General features: G+C 42.3%; 1 protein-coding gene across 1 annotated transcript; it reads right to left on the reverse strand.

Annotated features, from left to right (window-relative positions):
* Nucleotides 1–502: 502 nt before the first annotated feature.
* On the reverse strand, nucleotides 503–21,968 carry FAM221A (family with sequence similarity 221 member A). Its single transcript, XM_038393199.2, is given in 9 exon segments — nucleotides 503–760; nucleotides 9,202–9,290; nucleotides 10,010–10,123; nucleotides 12,302–12,508; nucleotides 16,641–16,831; nucleotides 17,511–17,565; nucleotides 17,568–17,618; nucleotides 17,621–17,682; nucleotides 21,831–21,968. Coding segments are annotated over 9 exon segments (897 nt in total). The 5' UTR covers nucleotides 21,896–21,968; the 3' UTR covers nucleotides 503–697.
* Between the last annotated feature and the right edge of the window lie 496 nt (nucleotides 21,969–22,464).

The following is a 22,464-nucleotide window of genomic DNA, read 5'->3' on the forward strand; positions in this document are numbered from 1 at the left end:
ATCATGTGCCAGCAATGCCCCTCTGCCATGTACATTGGCCAAACTGGACAGTCTCTACGTAAAAGAATGAATGGACACAAATCAGACATCAAGAATTATAACATTCAAAAACCAGTCGGAGAACACTTCAACCTCTCTGGTCACTCGATTACAGACCTAAAAGTCACAATTCTTGAACAAAAAAACTTCAAAAACAGACTCCAGCGAGAGACTGCTGAATTGGAATTAATTTGAAAACTGAACAAGAATAACTCTAAGTCCACATATAAAGAAGCAAGTATGTAATGGAAGTCTGATGACATGATGTGGTGTGTAATGTATATTTTACCTGATGTCCTAAGGCTCTGATTCAGCAAAACACTTAAGTGTGTGTTTGCTGGATCAAAGCCTAAATGAAAAATTCTAGAAGTCTCTAAAAATCATCATTTTCTACTACATATGACTCAAAGGCGAGATCCATGCAGCAATATTTGAGAGCTTAGATAGTATGTCAAGCTACTTTGATAAAAAGTAACAATTTTATTTGAAAGAACCAGAATCACCAAGTATTTTTAAATGAATTTAATCAATACTTTAATATAGCAGTGTTAATATTGAGAAACTAGAAAATACGTGTGTGCAATAAACACCATGAAATACACTTAAATATAATGATAAACGATTCTGTATTACAAAAACTCCTTTGTTTCATTAATCTTCATGGATTCTTTGACAGCGGTAGACCTTTAACTTTCTGTTTAGCAGCCTTCTCCTTTTTCAGCTGCAATAAAAGAAAAACAGCAATGGTCCAAGCAATAGTGTGTCAACAAATCAACCATGCAGTACTAATTAAGCTACTACTTTATAATAGAAATCTAGGTACTTACCTGGCCCCCAACACCACAATACCTCACAAATATAAGTTTATCCTCACACGCATTAGATGAAAAGAAATTCTATTAACACCATTTTACAGATGTGGAACACAGACCAAAAGACTAACTAGCATACTCAAGGTCACAAGGGAAGTCTAGGCAGGTCTCCTGAGTTCTTGGTTGGTGCTTTAACCACAAGATCATTCTTCCTCCCAATTGATTTTCCCTTCACTATTGCATGCTTGATTTGCCAAAATATGTACCTGACTACCATTTTTTACTGTGGATTTATATTCATCCCACTGCAATTTCAATATGGCAACTCCTTCAATTTTGCATGTACATACCATAGCTTTGGAAGCCAGTAATTGGTCTACAGCACTCACTGGAGTGTGATGCATGGGTACATTAAACATTATTTTGAATAACTGTATTGAGAAGGTGTGTGGATCTTTGATGTACAAGTGTTCACTGCACTGCCTTGAGAGAGAGGGGGGAAAGATATCAAAGAGGGGTTGGGGAGATTTAAAGCAACATATTTAACCTGTGTCCCTTTTGTAATTGTATTGTATTCTTGAAGTGAAGTATCTTGTTTTGGTAGGGTTCTTTTAATATTTGTTAAATAAATACACCTGTTACTATGTGTTTACATTAGGCAAGACAAGGTCAAAGAAATACACCTTGCAATTGGAATGGAAAGTGATGAGATTTGTGATGGTCTTTAGCCCCTGGCGGAGTTCATTCCAGACTCAGACCACTTCTGAAGAAAGTTATGTCTCCCGCATAGATGAGCTTTACTCTTATTGTTGAAAGTTCCATTGTGCCAGAGAAGTGAAATTGTCTACCATTGTCTTCATCCTAGAACATTTGACAGTTTTTTAGGTATCCTGGGCTGAGGTCATGGAGCGCTTTGAAGATAAGAACTGAGACCTTGAACTCAACTCAAAATTCTATGGGAAGCCAGTGTAGAGAGCAATGGACAAGTGTGATATGCTCACAGTAGCCTGTGTTGCTGAGGAGACTAGCTGCAGCATTTTGTTCTAGTTGGGAGTTTTCTAAGTGCGAAGGTTTCATGTTCAGGTATATTACATTACTGTAGTCCAGCCAAGTCTTCCTCCACTGGGATGGGAAAGATTCTCCTAAACAACCTGTGTTGGGGATCCAACCCACACAAGACCTGGAGGAGTTAAAGTGGCTAAGCAGACCAATTTACTGCCCAGGCTGCACCTGGAGAAGGAGACAGGGAGCTGGTCATTAATTGGAAATGGGCTCAGCTGGGCAGGAACAGGAGGAGCCTATATAAAGCCCAGAAGCTATAAGCAACAGGAGGCTTCAAGGAAGTAGTCTATAGTCACTCCCGGGGGGGGGAAAGGAAGGTGCATGGGCTGGCAACCAAGAAAAAGGGGGAAACCTGATAAGTAGGAAAAAGTCCATGGAAATAGCAGCAAGGAGTTGGACCATACAGACCTTGGCTGCTTGTTATAGGGCAATGGTTCTCAGCTGGGGGAAGATATACAGAGGTCTTCCTGCGAGGAGGAACTCATCTAGATATTTGCCTAGTTTTACAGCAGGCTACAAAAAAAAAAGCCCTAGTGAAGTCAGTACAAACTAAAATTTCATACAGACAATATCTTGTTTATACTGCTTTATATACTATACATTGAAATGTAAGTAATGTTTATATTTCAATTAATTTATGTATAAATAAGAAAGTAAGCAATTTTCAGTAATAGTGTGCTGGGACACATTTGTCTTTTTAGGTCTAATTTTTGTAAGCAAGTAGTTTTAAGTGAGGTGAAACTCAGGGGTATGCAAGACAAAAGCCACCTGAAAGGGTTACAGTAGTCTGGAAAGGTTGAGAGCCACTGTTATAGGGTCTCTGGGCTGGCATCTAGAGTAGAGAGTGGGCCTGGGCTCCCCTTCCAGCCACTGGGAAGTGGCAGAGGGCATTGGAGATGCCAGACAGACAGCTGGTCTGGAAGGTCTTTGATTTCTCTGGAAGGGGAGGACCTTAGAGGTCTGGCCATGAACAGGAAGCTGCAGCTCTGAGAGCAAGATGGGCCAGAGAGTAGAAGAGAGCAGTGCCTGGCAAGAACCAATCCCTGGAGCTGCCAGCAGGAGGTGCCACATGCAGTGAGTGGACCCCATGACACAACCAGACACAGCTGAAAGTGTTACATGTGGTGACTGTTGTGATGAGGGCTCGGTGTTGGCAAAGAATCCAAGAGTACTCCTAGACTATAGACAGAATTGACTAATTGTGGCTATGAACCTTCAGTCAAAAGACATGGCATAGTAGCTGCAAACACCTCAGAATACTTCCCTCTGCCCACAAGCATCTCTGTTTTGCTTGGCTTCAGCCAGCTGTTCTTCATCTATTAACTCGGTGTTTCCCAAACTTGGGACGCTGCTTGTTCAGGGAATGCCCCTGGCGAGCCGGGCCGGTTTGTTTACCTGCTGTGTCCATAAGTTTGGCCGATCCCTGCTTCCACTGGCTGTGGTTCGCTGCCGCAGGCCAATGGGGGCTGTGGGAAGTGGCACGGACCGAGGGACGTTTTGGCTGCCCTTCCTGCAGCCCCATTGGTCTGCAGCGGTGAACCGCAGCCAAAGGGAGCAGGGATCGGCCAAACCTGTGAATGCGGCAGGTAAACAACCAGCCTGGCCCACCAGGGGCTTTCCCTGAACGAGCGGTGTCCCAAGTTTGGGAAACGCTATAACTGATCTCGTCTAACCACTAGACCTTCTTGAGGGAGTGGTGTGGTTGCATGTGATGAAGGATATGTTGAGCTGTGTGTCACCTGCATATTGCTGGCACTTGAGTCCATGTCATCTGGCCAGTTCACCTAGTGGTTGCATGAGATGTTGGAAAAAGGTCAAGAGAGAACTGATCCTTGTGGAACCCAAACCATTTTAGTGCATTGCCCTGGACTCCTGTTTCTCTTAGGTGAGACAGCAGTACCTCATAGTCAACCGTGTTGAATGCTGGAATGGATGTCTGTTTTCTATCACTGACAGCAAGAGATCATCTATCAGTGCTACTAATGCAGTTTCAGTTGTGTCCTGGCCTGAATCCAGATTGTGCCAGGTTTAGTGTTAGCTTCTGTTAGATGAATTTGTAGTTGGGCCCTTTACTAGTTCTCTGAGTTTGCTCAGGAATGGAGGTTTGACACACTGTGATAGTTGGCTAGTACTGAGTTAGCCAGCACGGGTTTCTTCAATGTTAGTCAGACTATTCTGTGTTTGAAGGAGGAAGAGAAGATTCCTTCTCTGAATGAGGCTGTGATGCTGGTAAACCAAGTGCCAACTCTTGCAGTGTCTGTAGATGTCAGCTGAATACTGTGAAATTCATAGCTGGAACCAAACCAGCTCACCTATATGTTAATATTGTTCTAAATAAGTGTTAGACTTGGTAAGGATGTGTTTAGGTGCTATAAAAAGACTAAGTTGCTGCATGCATTAACATTACAATTTTAATGTCTGTATGACCATGCTACAAGATAAAATAGAAGTTAAAAATGCCTGCTCCAAAACTTGTGAACTGGAAAGGGAAGAATGGCTCCCCCAGCTCATCCAGGAGGGCTATCAAAGTTGTGAGCCATTGTAGGACAAAAGCTTTAATTTCTCCATGGGTGGATGGGGCAGTACATGCAGAAGGCTTCATCCCATGAGTTGGAATGCTGCAAGAGGGAAATAAAGGTAGTTGACATGGAACTATAGGCTGAACTCATTTAACCTGCTTTAACCTGTAAATTATCTCATTTCTTTTTCCTAGTTAATAAATCCTCTGTTAACTTACTATGGGATTGGCTACCAGCATTGTCTTGGTGTGAGATCTAAGGTACAAATTGATCTGAGGTAAGTGACTGGTCGCAACCTAAATGTTTTATGATTTCTGGTTGTAAGTGACCATTTATCACTAAATCCAGCTTGCCTGGGTGGCAAGATAGATTGGCGAGCCCAAGGGGATGGTCTGTGACTCCATAGTAAGACTTAGTGATCCAGAAGTTCACATTTGTTACTGGGTTGGTAAAATCTAATATAATACATACCTCTAGTTTGGGATATCTGCCCGCTTTTATCAGTTTGTCTGCCTGAGACTAGCACTCAGATGTGAACCACTCTAAACAGCATGACCAAAGCATTGGCTATTTCACTCAGGAATGGCACTAGTTGTGAATCTGACCTATGCCCTTCCTGGCTTGTGAAAGAATCATGAACTAGTCTTGGATCAGGACTCCTTTAGGGTGTCCAAAACTTCTCGATGAGACAATGTACTGAATTCTGAGAATGCAGTTGGTCTTGGGAGTGCAGGCAGAGCAGATCCGTGCTGTTTGAGAAGACTTCCTGAATGTGTGTGATTGTTTTAGTGAAGTAGGATAGCTTTTTGTGGTGCTTGGTGTTCTTGGCTCTCATACAGGTTGTAGGCATTCAGGATTGAAGGAATTTACCACTCTGGCTATCCTTGAGGTGGGATTGGCAGCCTCAAAGAAAGCTGATGGCTTGAAATACAGCCTTAGTATAGGCTTGAGGAATTTGTTCATCCTGTCGGAATCAGTCTTTGTATTTCTACCCTCCCTTCATCCAGCACAGGGTGTCGGAAAATCAAGATAATCTGTGTGGGAATGGGGAGAAGGAGTTATTTGGGGGCAAACATGTCAATGGCAGAGGCCAGTGTAGAATGATCCACCAGGTCCTTGATTCCTCACCCATGGCGGGGTGCTGTTCTCCTTTAGCAGGCTTTGGAATTTGTTGGTGTACTCAGCTATGTGGGTAAGGTCCTGCATTTTCTGTTTTTGTTTAAATTCCTGGAAATTTATCAATGTTTGTTACAAAAAATAAAAAGGAGTGAAAAATCAGTGCAAAAAATGAACTTTGCAGTTTTCTGTGTAAATTTCACTCTCCTCTTTCCTGTTTTTGTTTTTTAACTTCCAAACAGCCATGTTTTGAAACAGTCAAATACAATTTTTCCTTTTTGACTAATTTGGCATGAAAAGTAGTTTACTAACTTATTTGCTTTGAATGCTATAAACATCCATTCTATTGGTAGAACAGGTAATATGTATGTGATAGGCGTGCAATTGACAGCAGTACGCATCTGTGCTCAAGTCATTCCAGTACTTCTGATCCATCCCCACCCCCACTCTGGAAAAAGAGATGGTGGCTCAGAAACCAGGGCTGCACAGGTTACTGAGCTACCATCTCACCTTCCAGAGATTTTGGCCCTTCCAATATTTGGGTGGGGAAAAAATAATTGCTTTTAAAAACCCAGGAATGTTTTGGTTTAAAAACTCAAAACAAAAGGGCCAGACATGATCTGTGAAAGTCCTGGGAGATAGGTTTTGTGGGAGTTGTATCTGCGGTCTTGTTCGTATCAAATAGAAATCCCAGGACAACTGGGGTATTTTATCACCATTGCCAACCGTATAAGAGTGAGCTCCTCATGAATCCTCTTCCGTGGTGATCTGTAAAGAAGCATAAAATCAATCTGTGTGTGTGTGTGTGTGTGTGTGTGTATACACATACACATACATATAAGCATGTGTGCGCTTTGCTCTGGTTTTGACTGTCAAATGAAGTTCTTATCTGAGGCGCCTCTCTTGCATTTGACGTTTCAAAGAAAATGGAGTACCAACTGGCTTTGTCGTTTCTAGGTCAGAGGCGTACCAAGTACCCTGGGAGAATGCGGTTGGCTACTACAGAACTTGCTCTGTCATCCAGCCAGGTCTTGGTGATGCAGGCTATATCAGGAACCTCAACACTGATGTGGTCGTGTATTGTGTGTTACAGTAGGTCTTGCATTGATCAACATCGGCTTCAGTTTGTGATGCCTTGTGCTGTCTGTTTGACCTGTGGACTATGTAGTGGACCTGTGCAGCATACAGGTGTTATGTCTGGCATCTAGCTTCTTTTTGCTTTCCTGTTTTCTTGGACCGGTCCTCCCAATTTGAACTGTGATAGGTAATGAAGTAAATGTTGCCATGGGATGTTCCAAGTGAAGCAACAGTTGTCTGGTTCACCAGTTGCCATAGGAAAGACAGCTCTGTTGGATACATTTTGGATCTGTAACTTGCCTGAGTCCTAGGAAGGGGCAGAGCAGTGTTTCCCTGGAACAGTGATGAGTATGCTGGAAGCATGGTGGTATAACAGGAATGGAAACTGTAATAAATGACAATAATAGGGCTGAGTCCAGCAAGAGGAAGTGTCAATGGCATCAGACATCCATTTCCTTGAAATAAACTGTCATCATGACACCCCTGTTGCTCTTACCTGCTTTGGGAGGGAGATGTAAAGGGTGAGAAATAGCACTTGCCTTTTAGTCTTGTCTGAGTAAGAGCTGAGAAGTAGCCTGCCAGCAAGTGGAGAGGTATCTAGAGGAGCAGGGCTGGGTCTCCTTCCTTTTAAAAGAACAAAGCCCTTAGGCTGCCTCATTCCTGGGGATGGTTCCTGAGCTGAGGGAGGGACTGGCAGAGGAGTCACAGCCCCACTTTAAACTTTTGAAAATTAAAGGTACTTTTCTGAAAAGTAGTAAGTGACAAAAGGTACTCCTCTGCGGGTGCTGGTTGTGTGTGGGGCCAGCTAGAGATGGACACTGCTGCCGCCACTGGTGCTAGGTCCCCATTGGGAAGATTGGTTGCAGGGTCAGGGCCTTACTCACTTCTTTGACATACATGCTTAAAATTATGCACACGGGTAAGTAGTCCTGTTGTGGGACTATTCATATGCTCGAGAAAAAGCAAATGCCTCAGTCTTTGCAGGATTGGATCAAATATCTGAAATTCTTACCTCTTCACCAAGGAAAAGAAAAATACTTGAAAATGTCTTGAGACTTCGTAGTAATGCTATATCTATCAACTATTACATTGGCAAAATCTGTAGCACATTTCTTTATTTTTGTAATTTTTTCAAGAAAAGATTTGGTTTCAAAGACCAGTTCTCACAGAAACAAACACTACCTGATGCAGGAAACAAGCATAACATTAGGCTTTATCAAAACTAGTTAAGTGGAGTATTACTTTATAGAGGAATGGGTAAATGGGTAGACTTTACTTCCGGCTAAGATGGTGGAGTTAGTTTAAACTGAGTTAAACCAGAATCTGAATGACTATATTAGAGGCATTAAGCAGTTTTTTGCCTGAGAGTAGCGGTCCATGCTTTCCTGGGTATCCGAAGGAGGTTTGTGGGTTTATTTTGTTTTTACAGTTTCTCCTAGTTGTCCAAAATCATTACTGATATTTTTGTTTCTGTGATTGTTTGGTATTTTGGTGTCGTTATACTTTGGCTTTCCTCTGGCCAAAGCAAGTTAAGGTGTTTTTTTTTGTTTGGGTTTTTTGTTTTTTGTTTTTTTTAATTAAAAATCTGCCTGATCTCTGTGAGAAGGTCACTGAACCGTTCCAGATATGATTGGCCTATGGACCTAAGCTATTAGGTCACTATGTTGTAACCAGTTTCAGAGTGGTAGCTGTGTTTAGTCTGTATCAGGAAAAAGAACAAGGGTACTAGTGGCACTTCAGACTAACAAATGTATTTGGGCATAAGCTTTTGTGGACTAAAACCCACTTCATCAGAGGCATGGAGTGGAAAATACAGTAGATATATGAGAGAGATCAATTAAGGTGGGCTATTATCAGTAGGAAGAAACTTTTGTAGTGATAATCAGGACGGCCCATTTCAAAGAGTTGACAAGAAGGTGTGAGTAACAGTAGGGGGGAAAAATAGCATGCGGAAATAGTTTTTTAGATTGGGAGTGGATGGGTCATTAGTCTTTATTCAAGCCTAATTTAATGGTGTCCAGTTTGCAAATTAATTCCAGTTCTGCAGTTTCTTGTTTGGAGTCTGGTTTTGAAGGTTTTTGGTTAAATTGCAACTTTTAGGTCTGTAACTGAGTGTCCAGGGAGGTTGAAGTGTTGTAATTCTTGATGTCTGATTTGTGTCCATTGATGCTTCTGCGTAGAGACTGTCCGGTTTGGCCAATGTACATGTCAGAGGGGCATTAACTGACTTGTTTCGTTAGAGTTGGTATGGCAATCTTTTCATGTTGGGGGGTGGGTGTGTGTGTGTGTTTTATGTCTTTCTACTGTATTTTCCACTCCATGCATCTGATGAAGTGAGTTTTAGCCCACGAAAGTTTATGCCCAAATTTGTTAGTCTCTAAGGTACCACTAATACTCCTCATTCTTTAAGTTGTAACCCTCATTTTGAAATGCTGATACATTTTTCAGGATCAGAATAGCAGTTAAAGCAATGTGCACCATTGTAGGCAAGTTCAATTTTAAGTTTATCCACCTTAAATTGAGCCCCTTTATTTTTAAGGAACATGTTTGTATTAAACCTAAATACAATGACTTGCCCGTTCCTGGTACTGTTTTTCAAAGTAAGTCATGTCATCTTCTTCAGAACTCCTTAAATTAGAAACTTGCTTTGCTGCACTAGAGCCACCTGAAAAAACCCAAAACAAATGTCTATTAAAAATACTTGTTTGTTTCAATATGCTTTATATTTGGAAAAATTTTCAAACGAAAATTTGTCTGCACAAGGGAGAAGTGCCCTATTTTACTTAAAAGCAATACCTTCAGCCAAGTAAGCAGCACTGTTAACTAGGTCTGGAATGAAAAGACCGGTAGTCTCTGAGAGGCCTCAGAGGAGCTACATTGTGATTACCATCTTATTAGCCATGGGACAGAAGTGACCTTACAGCTATGTTGACATAGAGAGAAAGCCATAGCCCAGTATTACAGTGAGTAAACACATAGTGTGTTCTCTTACTGGAAACAAAAATGGAGAGACAGTACTCCAATGAATAGAGGATTCCATTATTAAAGGAAACAGGTGCAGGGGAGGGCATCAAAAGCAAGAAAATCTAGTTATTAAACTAATTTAGTTTACTGCTATAATTTTATAGAAACAGATTCTCTAAAACAATGAAGAAAACCTTGTTTTGAAAATCTTGATTACAGAAAAGTTTGTATATTAATTATACACCCCTCTTAGAAATCATCTTAAATATTTGCTTTAGTTTTGAACTCTAATGTACACCTTTAAGCTTTCCTTACCATCAAAGTCAACATTATACAGTGTACTCAGTATAAAGGCAATCTGACGTTAATACACCACAATTTAAAAAAAAAAAAAAAAGCATGGTCAGTTCATTTCATTACCACTTGTTAATTGTGAGCTGGCTTGTGCAGAACTGGATGGGCCTTGGAATGTTTTAAGAAATGGATGGTCCATACCACTCTTAGGTGACTCTAGAAATTCAGCAGAGGGTGCCCCTAATAGAAAACATATGGGGAGGGGGGAAAATTAGCTTCACAAGAAGACTTAATCATACATGAGGGAAACCAAACATACCTACCAGTTAAAAGAAATAATGCTGATACTTAGTAAACAGCATGAAAAAATTGTACATTATCTATCATCCAGAACACTGGTTCTTTTACCACACCTATTTTGTTCTAAAGTATGGCTTGAAAAGAAATTAAATGACTGAGCTCTTCTCTTCCTGTTGCTGTGACTGTACTATACAGTAACTACATTGCAGAAAGATCATGGAGACCAGACCCAGACTTTAAAATATAATTAAATACCAACAGTATTTCAAAATAAAGACTCCTAATTCTCTTTACTCCCCTGTAATGTAGTTTGAATGTAGAAGTTCTCCAAGAACCAGGGGTGTAAGATGATAACCCAGTTCTACATATGCCCAATTTTTGTTACAAGTCTACAATTAATACTCAGTATACAAATCAGCTTGAAATTCCACTATGAATTGTGCCTTACAATGGGAGGGAAAAAAATCATTTATCTGTACGAGTCAAGCTGCAAACTTAAAATGAATAATAAGAGAAAACAAAGATACCCCAACATGTAACTGTTAATGGGGAATCATCAATGAATGGGAGTGTTTCTAATGGGCATCTATTCTTAGCCCAATGTTGTTCAACATCTGTACAAGTGAACTGGAAAAAAATATAAAATCATAGCTAGTAAAGTTTGCAGATGACACAAATTGGTGGAATGGTAAACAGTGATAAGAAGTCAGTTACGCAGAGTGATCTGAATCATTTGGTAAACTGGGCTCATTCAAATAACATGCATTTCAGTATGGCCAAATGCAAAATCTTATCTAAAGAACAAAGAATTAGATCACCCATGCGGGATGGGGACTGTCTTTAAATAAAATTTCCACTTTTTGCAGGATTTTTTTATCATTGAAGATCTCCTGGTTAAGCCAGAGTGGTCTCTTGCCATACTGACTCTTTGCTACACAGTGGGATAGTTTGTTCTTGTGCCCTTAATAATGTCTCTTTGAAAAACTGCCAACAGTCGTCAATTGTTTTTCCCCTTAGATTTGCTTCCCATGGGATTTTACCTACCAAGTCCCTGAGTTTCCTAAAGTCTGCCTTCTTGAACTCCATGGTCTTTATTGTGCTATTCTCCCTCCTACCATTCCTTAGAATCATGAACTCTACCATTTCATGATCACTTTTACCCAAGTTGCCTTCCACTTTCAAATTCTCAACCAGTTCCTATTTGTCAAAATCAAATCTAGAACAGCCTCCCCCATAGTAGTTTTCTCCACTTTCTGAAATAAAAAATTGTTTCCAATACACAAGAACTTGTTGGATAATCTATGCCCTCCTGTGTTTTCCCAACACATCTGGGTAGCTGAAGTCCCCTATCACCACCATGTCCTATGCTTTGGATGGTTTTGTTAGTTTAAAAAAGCCTCATCCACCTCTTCCTGGTTTGGTGATCGGTAGTAGACCCCTACCACGACATCACCTTTTGTTGTTTATCCCTTTTTGTCCTTACCCAAAGACTTTTAACAAGTCTGTTTCTTATTTCTATCTCAACCTCAGTCCAACTGTATACGTTTTTAATATGAGGCCAGGGCTGGCTGTACAGTTTTTGCCGCCCCAAGCAGCATGCCAAATTGCTGCCAGAAGAAGGGAGCTGCCGCCGAATTGCCACCATGGACTGAAGATACAAGCTGACGCCAAATTGCCGCGGTGGCAAAAAAACCCATGCAGCCCTAACGATGCATGGACTGCTGCCCCTTTAAGACTGCTGCCCCAGGCACCTGCTTGGAATGCTGGTGCCTGGAGCTGGCCCTGTATAAGGCAATACCTCCTCCCTTTTTTCCATGCCATCCTTTCTGAGCAAGCTGTATCCTTCTATACCAATATTCCAGTCATGCATATTATTCCACCAAGTCTCCATGATGCCAACTATGTCATCTTCTAATTTCTATAGCTTCTTTTCTACAAGAAGTCAGAAGATGATGTCTTCTGACCTTTATGATGATGATTTTTTTTAGTAGTTTTAATTGGGAGTCCCCATCCTATGGGAAGGTCTAACTTGCCCTGAAACTTTAATATTTCAAGACTTTCAATATGAAAATTAAGTAGACAAAGGATCAAAAATTATCTCAAGTCTCCTGCACTTACCTACTCCGCTGTCATCCAGTCTCCTGTAGCCTTCAGCCAGTGAACTAAAGCCAGTTAATCCTCCCATTGCAGCATAAGGAACATCCTGCCCTACAGGTTTTCCTTGGGCTAAGCGCTCTTGTTTAGTTTCCACAACCGTTTCATGAGCATATGTTGGTTGACCACACCCACAGGTAAAGCAGCTGTGAAATCCTGAACATTTGGAACCTAAATAAAAAGTATTGAATGAGATATGGAGTCTATTCATTTATTCTCTCCACACTAGTTTTCCCTAAATTGTTGCTTTCCCAAGCACTGCTGATTTCCTTCCATGCATAAGTACCCAACTACACTTCCCATTTGGATGCTCTACAAGAAAAAGGTGAACATGTGCTTAAATCATGGGAATCTGAGTTATATTCCTGAAATCAGTCCCAGGCAAATCAAGGATTGTGCATGTGCTCCCACAATTTGTCCAACAATTTAAACAAGGTGGAAGCAGCTTCAGCTAAGGCAGGGGTGGGCAAACTACAGCCTGCAAGCTGCATCCAGACCATCAGACCTTTTAATCCAGCCCTCGATCTCTTACCAGGGAGCAGGATCAGGGGCTTGCCCTGCTTGTGCCATATCTCCACGTTGCTCCTGGAAGCAATGGCATGTTGTCCCCGCCCCCCCTCCAGCTCCTATGTAGGAGCAGCTAGGGGGCTCCACACACTACCCCTGCCCCAAGCACTGGCTCTGCAGCTCCCACTGGCTGGAATGGGTGCCTGCGGACAGGGCAGAACACAGAGCTGCCTGGCTGGGGCCGTGCCTCTCTGTACGAGCCAGAGAGGGGACATGCTGCTGCTTCTGAGAGCTGCAGAGGCAGCGCCTGCAGATGGGGCAGGTCGCAGACCCACCTGGCTGCGCCTCTGCATAGGAGCCAGACCCAGAGGGGGGACATGCTGCTGCTTCCAGGAGCTGCTTGAGGTAAGCGCTACCCAGATCCTGCACCCTGATCTTCTCCTGGGCCCCTACCCCAGCTCCCACCCTGGAACCTGTACCCCCTCCCACAGCTGGAGCCTTCACCTCCCCTGCACCCCAACCTGCAATTGCATGAGCATTCATAGCCCACCACACAATTTCCATACCCCGATGTGGCCCTCAAGTCAAAGTTGCACACCCCTGAGCTAAGGTAACAACTAGTGAGTGAGATCCACTGTTATGCTCCCCCAGATGGCAGCAGTAGCATAGCTAGTGGGGGAGCGGGCAATGGCCGCACTCCCACTGAGCAGAAGTGGTACCTTTTTTTAATTTTTTTGGCACCTTTAATTTTTACTCACCTGGTGGCGATCCAGGTCTTTCAGTATCGAGTCCTTCACTCGCTCCGGGTCTTCGGCGGCACCGAAGGACCCCACCATCAAAATGCTGCCAAAGACCCGGAGCGAGTGAAGGACCCGCCGCGGAAGACCCCGAGCACCACTGGGTAAGTATTAGTGGGTGGAACCTTTTTTATCTCCGCTCCTCTGGTTTTCTCCACCAGGCTATGCCACTGAATAGCAGCAATAGTTCTGACTTTTTCACCTCCCTTTCCAATTGGTTCTAGCTGTTCTGTAGAATGAGCACAGTTACACCCAGAAGCAGCAGCAGCCCAACATATGCCCAGCCAAGAAGGATTCATGTACCTAAATAAGGGTACAGAATGGTCCAACTGATCAGCCCACAAGTCTGGGATTCTAGCAACCTGGGTTCACTTCCCAGATCTACCATGAACTCTGTGTGACCTTGGGAAAGTTATTTACAGGCATAGACTTTAAAGCCAGAAGAGACCATTGTCACCTAGTCTGACCTCCTGCACACTGCAGGCCACAGAACCTCATTCACCCACTCGTGTAGTAGACCTATAACCTCTGGCTGAGATACTGAAGTCTTCAAATCATGATTTAAAGGCTTCCAATTAGAGAGAATCCACCATTTACTCTACTTTAAACCTGCAAGTGTCCTGTGCCCATACTGTAGAAAAAAGTAAACCCCTGGGGTGAAATTTTTTCCTAGCCCCCCCCCCCATTGGCACAGTTGGATGCTGAGCATGTCAGCAAGACCCCCCCAGCCACCTAAGAAAAAAGTGTCTGTAGCAACTCAGCCTCCCACTCTGATGCCCAACTCTAGCCATTAGGAATATTTGTACTAGCAGTTACTGATGGGTCTCATGCCATTTTAGGCAGCCTCATTATACCATCCCCTCCATAAACTAAAATTAGTTAAGTGTTTTGCCCCACTGCTGCCCTTGGAAGGCTGTGCCAGACCTTGACTCCTCTAATGGTTAGAAACCTTCATCTAATTTCAAACCTAAACCTATTTATGGCTAGTTTATATCCATTTGTTCTTGTTTCAACATTGGTGCTTAACTTAAATAACTCCATTTCATCTCTTGGGGGTGTGTGTGTGTGTGTGTGTGTGTGAGAGAGAGAGAACACACAACATGCACCTCCCTTCAGGCTTCATTGGTTAAGGTAAACAAGCCAAACTCTTGAGTCTCCTCTCATAAGATAGTTTTCCATTCCTTTGATCATTATAGTAACCCTTCTCTGCACCTGTTCCAGTTTGAATTTATCTTTCTTAAACATGGAGACCAGAACTGCACACACTATTCCAGATGAATGTCTCACCAGTGCCTTGTATAATGGTAATAACCTTCCCTATCTCTACTGGAAATACTTCACCTGATGCATCCTAGGATTGCATTTAGCCTTTTTCACACTGTATCACATTAGCAGCTCAGTCATCCTGTCATCAACACACCTAGGTCTTTCTCCTCCTCCGTTCCTTTCAAGATTCATCCACAGGTTCTAGCAAAAATTTTATTAATCCTTAAACGCATGACCTTGAACTATTAAATTTCATCCCATTTCTATTCCAATTTTTAAGGTCCTCCAGATTTTCTTGTGTGATATTCCAGTCCTTCCCTGTTTTGGCAGTATCTCCAAACTTTGTCATCCACAAATTTTATTAGAACACAGCTACGTTTTGGACCTCCAGCGTGGTTCTCAAACTGTGATTCAAGACTCCCAAAATTCTTCTTAGTGCTCTACAAAATGGAACACTTGTGATGCAAGAAATGGGGACTGTAAAGCTGGGAACAGGAGAGAGGCTACAAAGAGTCTCTATTACAAAGTAGACCACAGAATGAAATATCTGCAAAACTACTACCTCAGTTACTTCTTTATGATTGAATCAAGAGCACTCTGATTACTTAGTCCCATCTTTGGGAGCACAGAAATCACTTCTCTATATTGCTATACACATATATACTACAGGTTATAAGAGTATATAGGATAAACCCAGCAGATATATACTCCTACAGAAAACAAAAAATCCAATAATACTATTCCTGTGTTGATCCTGTTCCTCACCGACCACAGCCATTGCTTGCAACCAGGATGGTTTTTTTATTGCTTAAACAAAGGAAGTACCTGATTTGTATAAAAACAAAAGCTAGGGTTCCAGATATTCTAGTCACAAGGCAAACAAGACTGAGAGCCAAGGTTGGTGTAAACTAACACCAGTATAATAAAAAGGTACAATTTTCAGAGAGGAGTCATGCCTGATGTCTTCTACAGAATTTTCAAACGCAATCAGGCCTCTTAACTGTCATATACTTGAAGCATTAGAAAATTTATTAAGCATAATATGACCTGTCATTCAAAAATATTATTCGTTTGTAGTTTCAGTATGAAACAATCCAGTTACACTTAAACAAATTTGCTACACATGATTTAGAGTTAATTCTTGAAAGGCTGCTATATCAATGTTGTATATTATTCTGTTAGATATTATTCCCCATTCTGCAAGCAAAACTAGTTTGAGATCCTTCCTCTACAAATTATTTCACATACTTCATGCAAGTAATTACTAAATCTAGAAATCTAGCTAAAAATATCCATCATATATCATTTGAAGAGATCTAAAAGACAGAAAATCAGTACATAGTTGAATCTGAAGAAGTGGGGTTTTTTTACTCATGAAAGCTTATGCCTTAATAAATGTTAGTCTTTAAGGTGCCACTGGACTCCTTGTTTTTGTGGCTAGAGACTAACATGGCTACCTCTCTGATACTTGAGTACATAGTTTAACTGTTGATACTAATTCCTGTTTTAGGAATTAGTCCTAGTCCCACTAAAGTCAATAGCAAAACTTCAACTGAACTGAGTGATACCAGAATTTAACCATTAGTATATTAAATTAGTGTTACCAATAATCTTGCATGGGCATGAAGTGCTATTTCCTGCTAAGTTTAGAAAATATACCTGTATTTAAAGCCTATGCTTCTTAAATTAGTAGTAACGAATACTGCATGTGTATTTATAGGAAACTAACTTACAGGAGTTACAGGAAAATCCAGGTGCTGCACTGTGCTGATCAGCAAAGTGCTTGCATCTACAACGAATGGGCTGAGTGCCATTAAGAGGGACATAGTGATAGGATCTGCACTGGCAACAGCTCACTTGACAGGGTACACAAATAAGACGATTTTTTGGAATCTCTTCATAATCTGTTTTGTGTTGTTTATACCTAAAAACAGAAAAAAAAAAGTTAGTACATATGCATATGGGCTATAACAATACCCTTTATAGTTCAAAGAGACCAGGTCACTGAGGTACCAACATGGCTGCAACAACACTGCAAACAATTATAGCTCAAAATCATTCAGCATTTACCATTAAAAATTTCTTTAAGGATTTTATAATTTCAAGTTTAATGCAGAGATAAATTTAGTTCTTCTACAAACAAAAAATGTGCTCATTCTCACAAAAGGTAGTTTTCATTGCTGTGTGGGGTTTCAAGTGCTTTTTGAGCCATACTCTAGTGAAAAAATATGGCAGACCTTTAAATTTGATTTGGCACCATTTCAAGTATATATTTTCAAAGCAGTATGTGGTGATGGAAACATATGGTCATAGAGTCACACAATAAGTATAAATATAGCAGTAGATTCAAAGCTCTAAACTCTTGAATTTATCTCTGACTACTTCAATCGCTGGTAGACTCACAGTTCCAAGCATAAACTGCTTTATAGATCACAATGGAATGATTTATTTTTGTCTCAAAAATGCTTCCTTAAATTACATCAATCTTTACACCCCAGATTCTCAAGTTAACTACTGCTATGACAGTGCATTTTATAAACATTTTACATTTTCTAAGTAAAAATAAAGTTCAGCAGCAAGAAAAAAAAAACAAAAACCCTCACCTATGGGTACAAAAACAGAGCGTCTCCGGGCCCACAAGTTTACAGTCCATCCCGTGGGTGATCTCCAGCTCACATACAATCTGTTCTGTAATCGTAGTGGTAGCATTTTTCTTTGTATTCTTCATATTGCTCAGGGCTAAAGAGTTTCCCTCTATCGTCATCACCTACAATTCTGCAACATATAATTGTTTCATAATATTTTAATTACATTTAACTTTCAGTAAAATCAAGGGAGGCAAAGGTAGATTGCAATTCTGAAAACATATAATGATGCACCAGTAAACAACACTGAACATTATTTTATCTTCCATAATAGTCTCAAGAAGGGTTAGGGAAGGATGGAGTGGAGAGGCAAGCTACCAAATTCCTTTTTACGTTGAAGAAAACGGACTGCAAGTCAGAAGTTTTGGGGTCTTCCTAGCTCTGACTCAAACTTCCTGCATGATCACTAACAAGCCACGTCATCTCTCTTTAGCAGAGGTCCCCAAACTGTGGGGCACGACCCCCTAGGGGGGTATGGTGGAATGTTTGATGGGGTGTGGTGATGCCCAGGCCAGCCCCCAGAAGGAGTGGAGAGGAAGCGCTACCCAGTCCCCGCTCCCAACTCTGTTCTGGCCCTAACCCTGGCCTCAGCCGCAGTCTCACTGCAGCTCAGCTGCGGCTCCATCCCAGCCTGGGCGCCTGGCCACAACTTTGTTCCTCGCCCTGGCCTTGGCCCTGCTCCCAACCCCAGACCCACTCTAAGTCTTGCTCCCTTACCCCTATCCATGTCCCCCCACCTGCCCCAGGAGCTTTGACCCCACTCCTGGCACTGGCTTGGGGGCAGGTGCAGACAGAGGTAAGGGGGGCATGACCCTAAAAAGTTCAGGGGCCACTGCTGTATGGCTAGTCTTTACTCCAGAGTTATCTATTCTTGAGTTAACTCTTCTGAAGTTAACCCAGCTTGAATCAGAGCTGCCACACCATGAAATAACACTCAGGTTGTATTGGACTGGTATATTAGCAGCGCAAAGTGATTGTGTAAGCCAGTAGGTTTCAACATTTCCAAATTACTGTACCCCCTTCAGAAGTCTTGATTGCCCTTGCGTACCGCAAGTTTCACCTCACTTAAAAACTACTTGCGTACAAAATCAGACATAAAATAGGAAAAGTGTCACAGCATACTATGGCTGAAAAATTGCTTACTTTCTCATTTTGACTATATTAAATTTTAGGTTTGTACTGACTTTGACAGTGCTTTTATGCAGCCTGTTGTAAAACTAGGCAAATATCAAGATGAGTTGATGTACCCCCAGGGGTCCCCAAATCCCAGTTGAGAATTACTGCTATAAGCAGCTCATGAGCCATGCTAACCAGAGCAGTAACCTACATCCCAACAGGCCAGCTAGCTTGAATTAACTATGCTTGAGATTTGTGTATGTGGGACAGGACTCAAGGGGCAACACTCAAGTTATAATTCTAGTTAACTCTGCAGTGAGGACAAGCCCTAAAAGGCCTTCGGTTTCCTCATTTGTAAAACAGGAATAATACTTACCTGCCTCATGGAGTTGTTAAACTTAATTAATTCATAGATTCATAGATACTAAGGTCAGAAGGGACCATTCTGATCATCTAGTCCGACCTCCTGCACAGCGCAGGCCACAGAATCTCACCCACCCCCACTCCTATGAAAACCTCACCCATGTCTGAGCTATTGAAGTCCTTAAATCATGGTTCAAAGACTTCAAGGAGCAGAGAAGCCTCCCTCAAGTCAACCATGCCCCATGCTACAGAGGAAGGCGAAAAACCTCCAGGGCCTCTCCAATCTGCCCTGAGGAAAATTCCTTCCCGACCCCAAATATGGCAATCAGCTAAACCCTGAGCATATGGGCAAGATTCACCAGCCAGATACCCAGGAAAGAATTTTCTATAGTAACTCAGATCCCATCCATCTAATATCCCATCTCAGGGGATTTGGCCTATTTACCCTGAATATTTAAAGATCAATGATATAATGCTATAAAATGCTATAAAATTTATAGTAGTATTATAAGTTGCATGTGTTAAGATTTTCTACAAATAGATATAACATGGGCCTGTTTTTCAGTAAGCTACAGTGTGGCTATACAAATGCAAATTCACAATATATCAGTAACGTACAATATCAAAGTAATGTGCACTAATATATTTCATCAACACCTGATATAACAATTTATTGAAATTTACCCTCCTTTTTAAAGCATTTTGAACATATATGGATAAAAAGTATGATTACCTGCATCTTTCATATTTTACTGAATGTTTTCTTAAGCTACAAGTAGTGTGCAAGGTATTGCATCATGTAGGTGAAGTAAAATAGGAGCTAATTCACTTTTGGGGGGTTTTTTTGAAGTTATTATTTTAATAAGATGCACCTAGAGATCCTTACAAATGGGACATTTTATAATTGTCAAAATAAAATGTGTGTCAACTTGTATTTCCTGAAAAAAATAGTAGAACTGGCTTAGTGTCCTCCCAAACTATTTCACAAAAGTTTACTCATGGGCAGATGGTAAGCATACAAGCATGCCTGGGCATGGGGAACAGAAAGGTAATTTCAACTTTCATATTTCAACTGAGATATATCTAAAAGATGAGTTTATACATGTCAACAGGAAAGGTACTTGCATGTCAAAATATTCACAGACAAAGCTCAAAGAGACAAATATTAATAGAGCCATAATACCAGAGATAAAGGCATTGCAGGGGGTAGTTGGAAGATTTCTCTCCTCCTGCCTTTGAAAAAGAAACATTTTTTTAAAGTTCTGAAGTGTTCTGATGTATCCACAGAACTCATTAAAACATTCTAGAGTCCTGGTGAACCCTAAATTTTGTGAGCTCTCCTATCCAGAATTTCAATCAATGATCACTTAAAAATCAGCCGTAGCATATCGCACAACAAGAAAAGAAAGAAGTCTACCAGCAAAAGGTAGAAAGAAAAGGAGTACTGGTGGCACCTTAGAGACTAACAAATTTATTAGAGCATAAGCTTTCGTGAGCTACAGCTAAGTACTAGTAGCTAAGCTTAGCTACACTAAGTGACCTATCGCTCACGAAAGCTTATGCTCTAATAAATTTGTTAGTCTCTAAGGTGCCACCAGTACTCCTTTTCTTTTTGCGAATACAGACTAACACGGCTGCTACTCTGAAACCAGCAAAAGGTAGATAACACCAGGATTATAACCTCAGGTGGAGTATTAAATAATATTTTTATTTTAAAGCACTCCTTCCCGTTACTAAGCAAGAAGCTTTGTTGCTTGGTGTTTCCATGGAGGAAAAAAGCGTTCTTCCCGTGTCTCAAAAAACAAAACAAAAAAAGATTCCAGGTTCCTAACGATATTTGGATGGGGACAGATTTGCATGAGCAGAGAACCTTGTCAGATAACATATACTGGTATAATTTTGCCATGTGGCATCAGGTTCTGCAGATGTGGCCTTTGTTAACAAGCATGTTACCTTTGGAGACACGAATCCACAGTTTGAGAACAGCAAAACTAAGCATTTCTGATGGTATCTTCTAGATCAGTGGTCTCCAAACTTTTTGGAGGCACAGCATCCCAGGGCCAGCTCTAGGGAATCAAAAAAAAAAAAAGAGCTGCTGCTGGCATGTCGCCGAAGACGAGCGGGAGAACCGAGCTGCCACTGGCGTGCCTCCGAAGAATTAAAGGCCCTGGGGTGCGCACACTCCACTTTGGAGAACCGCTGTTCTAGACTGCGCACTGGGTCCCAGTGGGTAGATAGAAAGATTAACCTAAATAAGAATCTCTACAGAAGCCCGTGGAACCCCATAAGATTGGTCCCTAATCCATGAACTATTGGAACTCGTTTACAAAACTTTCCTTAAACATTACATGAATATATTGTCTGATACTATAGAATTAAAATGTATAATCCCTATTTCATGATGAGATATCTTTGAGCTCAGATTTAATTAAGATACATTAATCTTTAGATAGGTTGTTTTTTTTTTCCCCTCAAAAAGCATTTTATCAAAAAATCCAATTTAAATAAAATAAATCTGTTTTGTTTTGTTTTTTGTAATCATTGATTTTTATCCCCCCTGCCTTCAGGGGAACCTCTCGCTATGCACTGGCAGAGCGCGTCTAACAGTCTAGACGGGCAGGAGAAAGAGCCTGCGAACTACACCGCAGGCACCCTGCGCCCCCAGCCCCAGGACCGGAGAGTGCGGTGACCCGGGGCCCGACCCCGCGGCCGGGGGAGACCGTGACGCACCAGTCAGGGCCTTAACATTATCCGCAGCCCTCGGACACTCAGTGCGGTCCCGTGCAGGCGGCCCCTCACCTCCGGTACTCCAGGTACTCGTTCCGCCGCCGCGCGCCGCCGGCCTGCACCCGCAGCCGCTCCATCCGCGCCGGCCGCCCAGGCCCCTCGCAGCGCCGGCTGCCCGCGCGGAAGCGCCGCCCTCCCAGGCCAGGGGGGAGGCGGCTCCGGCGGGAGACGAGCGGTTACCCCCGCCCTTCGCGCGGCTGGCGCCGGCTCAACGGGTTTCCAGCGGGGACTGGCCAACTGCGCCTCCCAGAGCTTCCCGCCCCGCCCCCGCAGTCTCCCCCCAGCGCGGCCGGTGCCCCCCCCCCCTCGGGGACAGTTTATCCCCCTGGTCTGTCTGCGGGGGAGAGGAATCGCCGGGGTCGGGGGGGCTGGTGATGTAGCCACAGGGCTGTGTAGCTTTGCCAGCAAGAGGCTTCTGGTGTCGGCAAGGCTTTCATTGCCTTTATGCTGGTGTACGGCCAGGTCCGCGCTAGGGGCTTAGCTACCTTACAGAGTTTTGTCGACAAAGGAAACGGTGGAGGTGTACACACGGAAACGCTCCTCCCGCCCATGGAACCCCCCGGCTATGCCGACAGAACAGAGCCACCTTCGTCAGCGGGGTAGAGCTTTTTGCAGCAAAGTTACATTGACGAAGCGTCAGGGGTAG

This window comes from Dermochelys coriacea, chromosome 2, assembly GCF_009764565.3.
Source record: "Dermochelys coriacea isolate rDerCor1 chromosome 2, rDerCor1.pri.v4, whole genome shotgun sequence".
Lineage (NCBI taxonomy): Eukaryota > Metazoa > Chordata > Testudines > Dermochelyidae > Dermochelys > Dermochelys coriacea.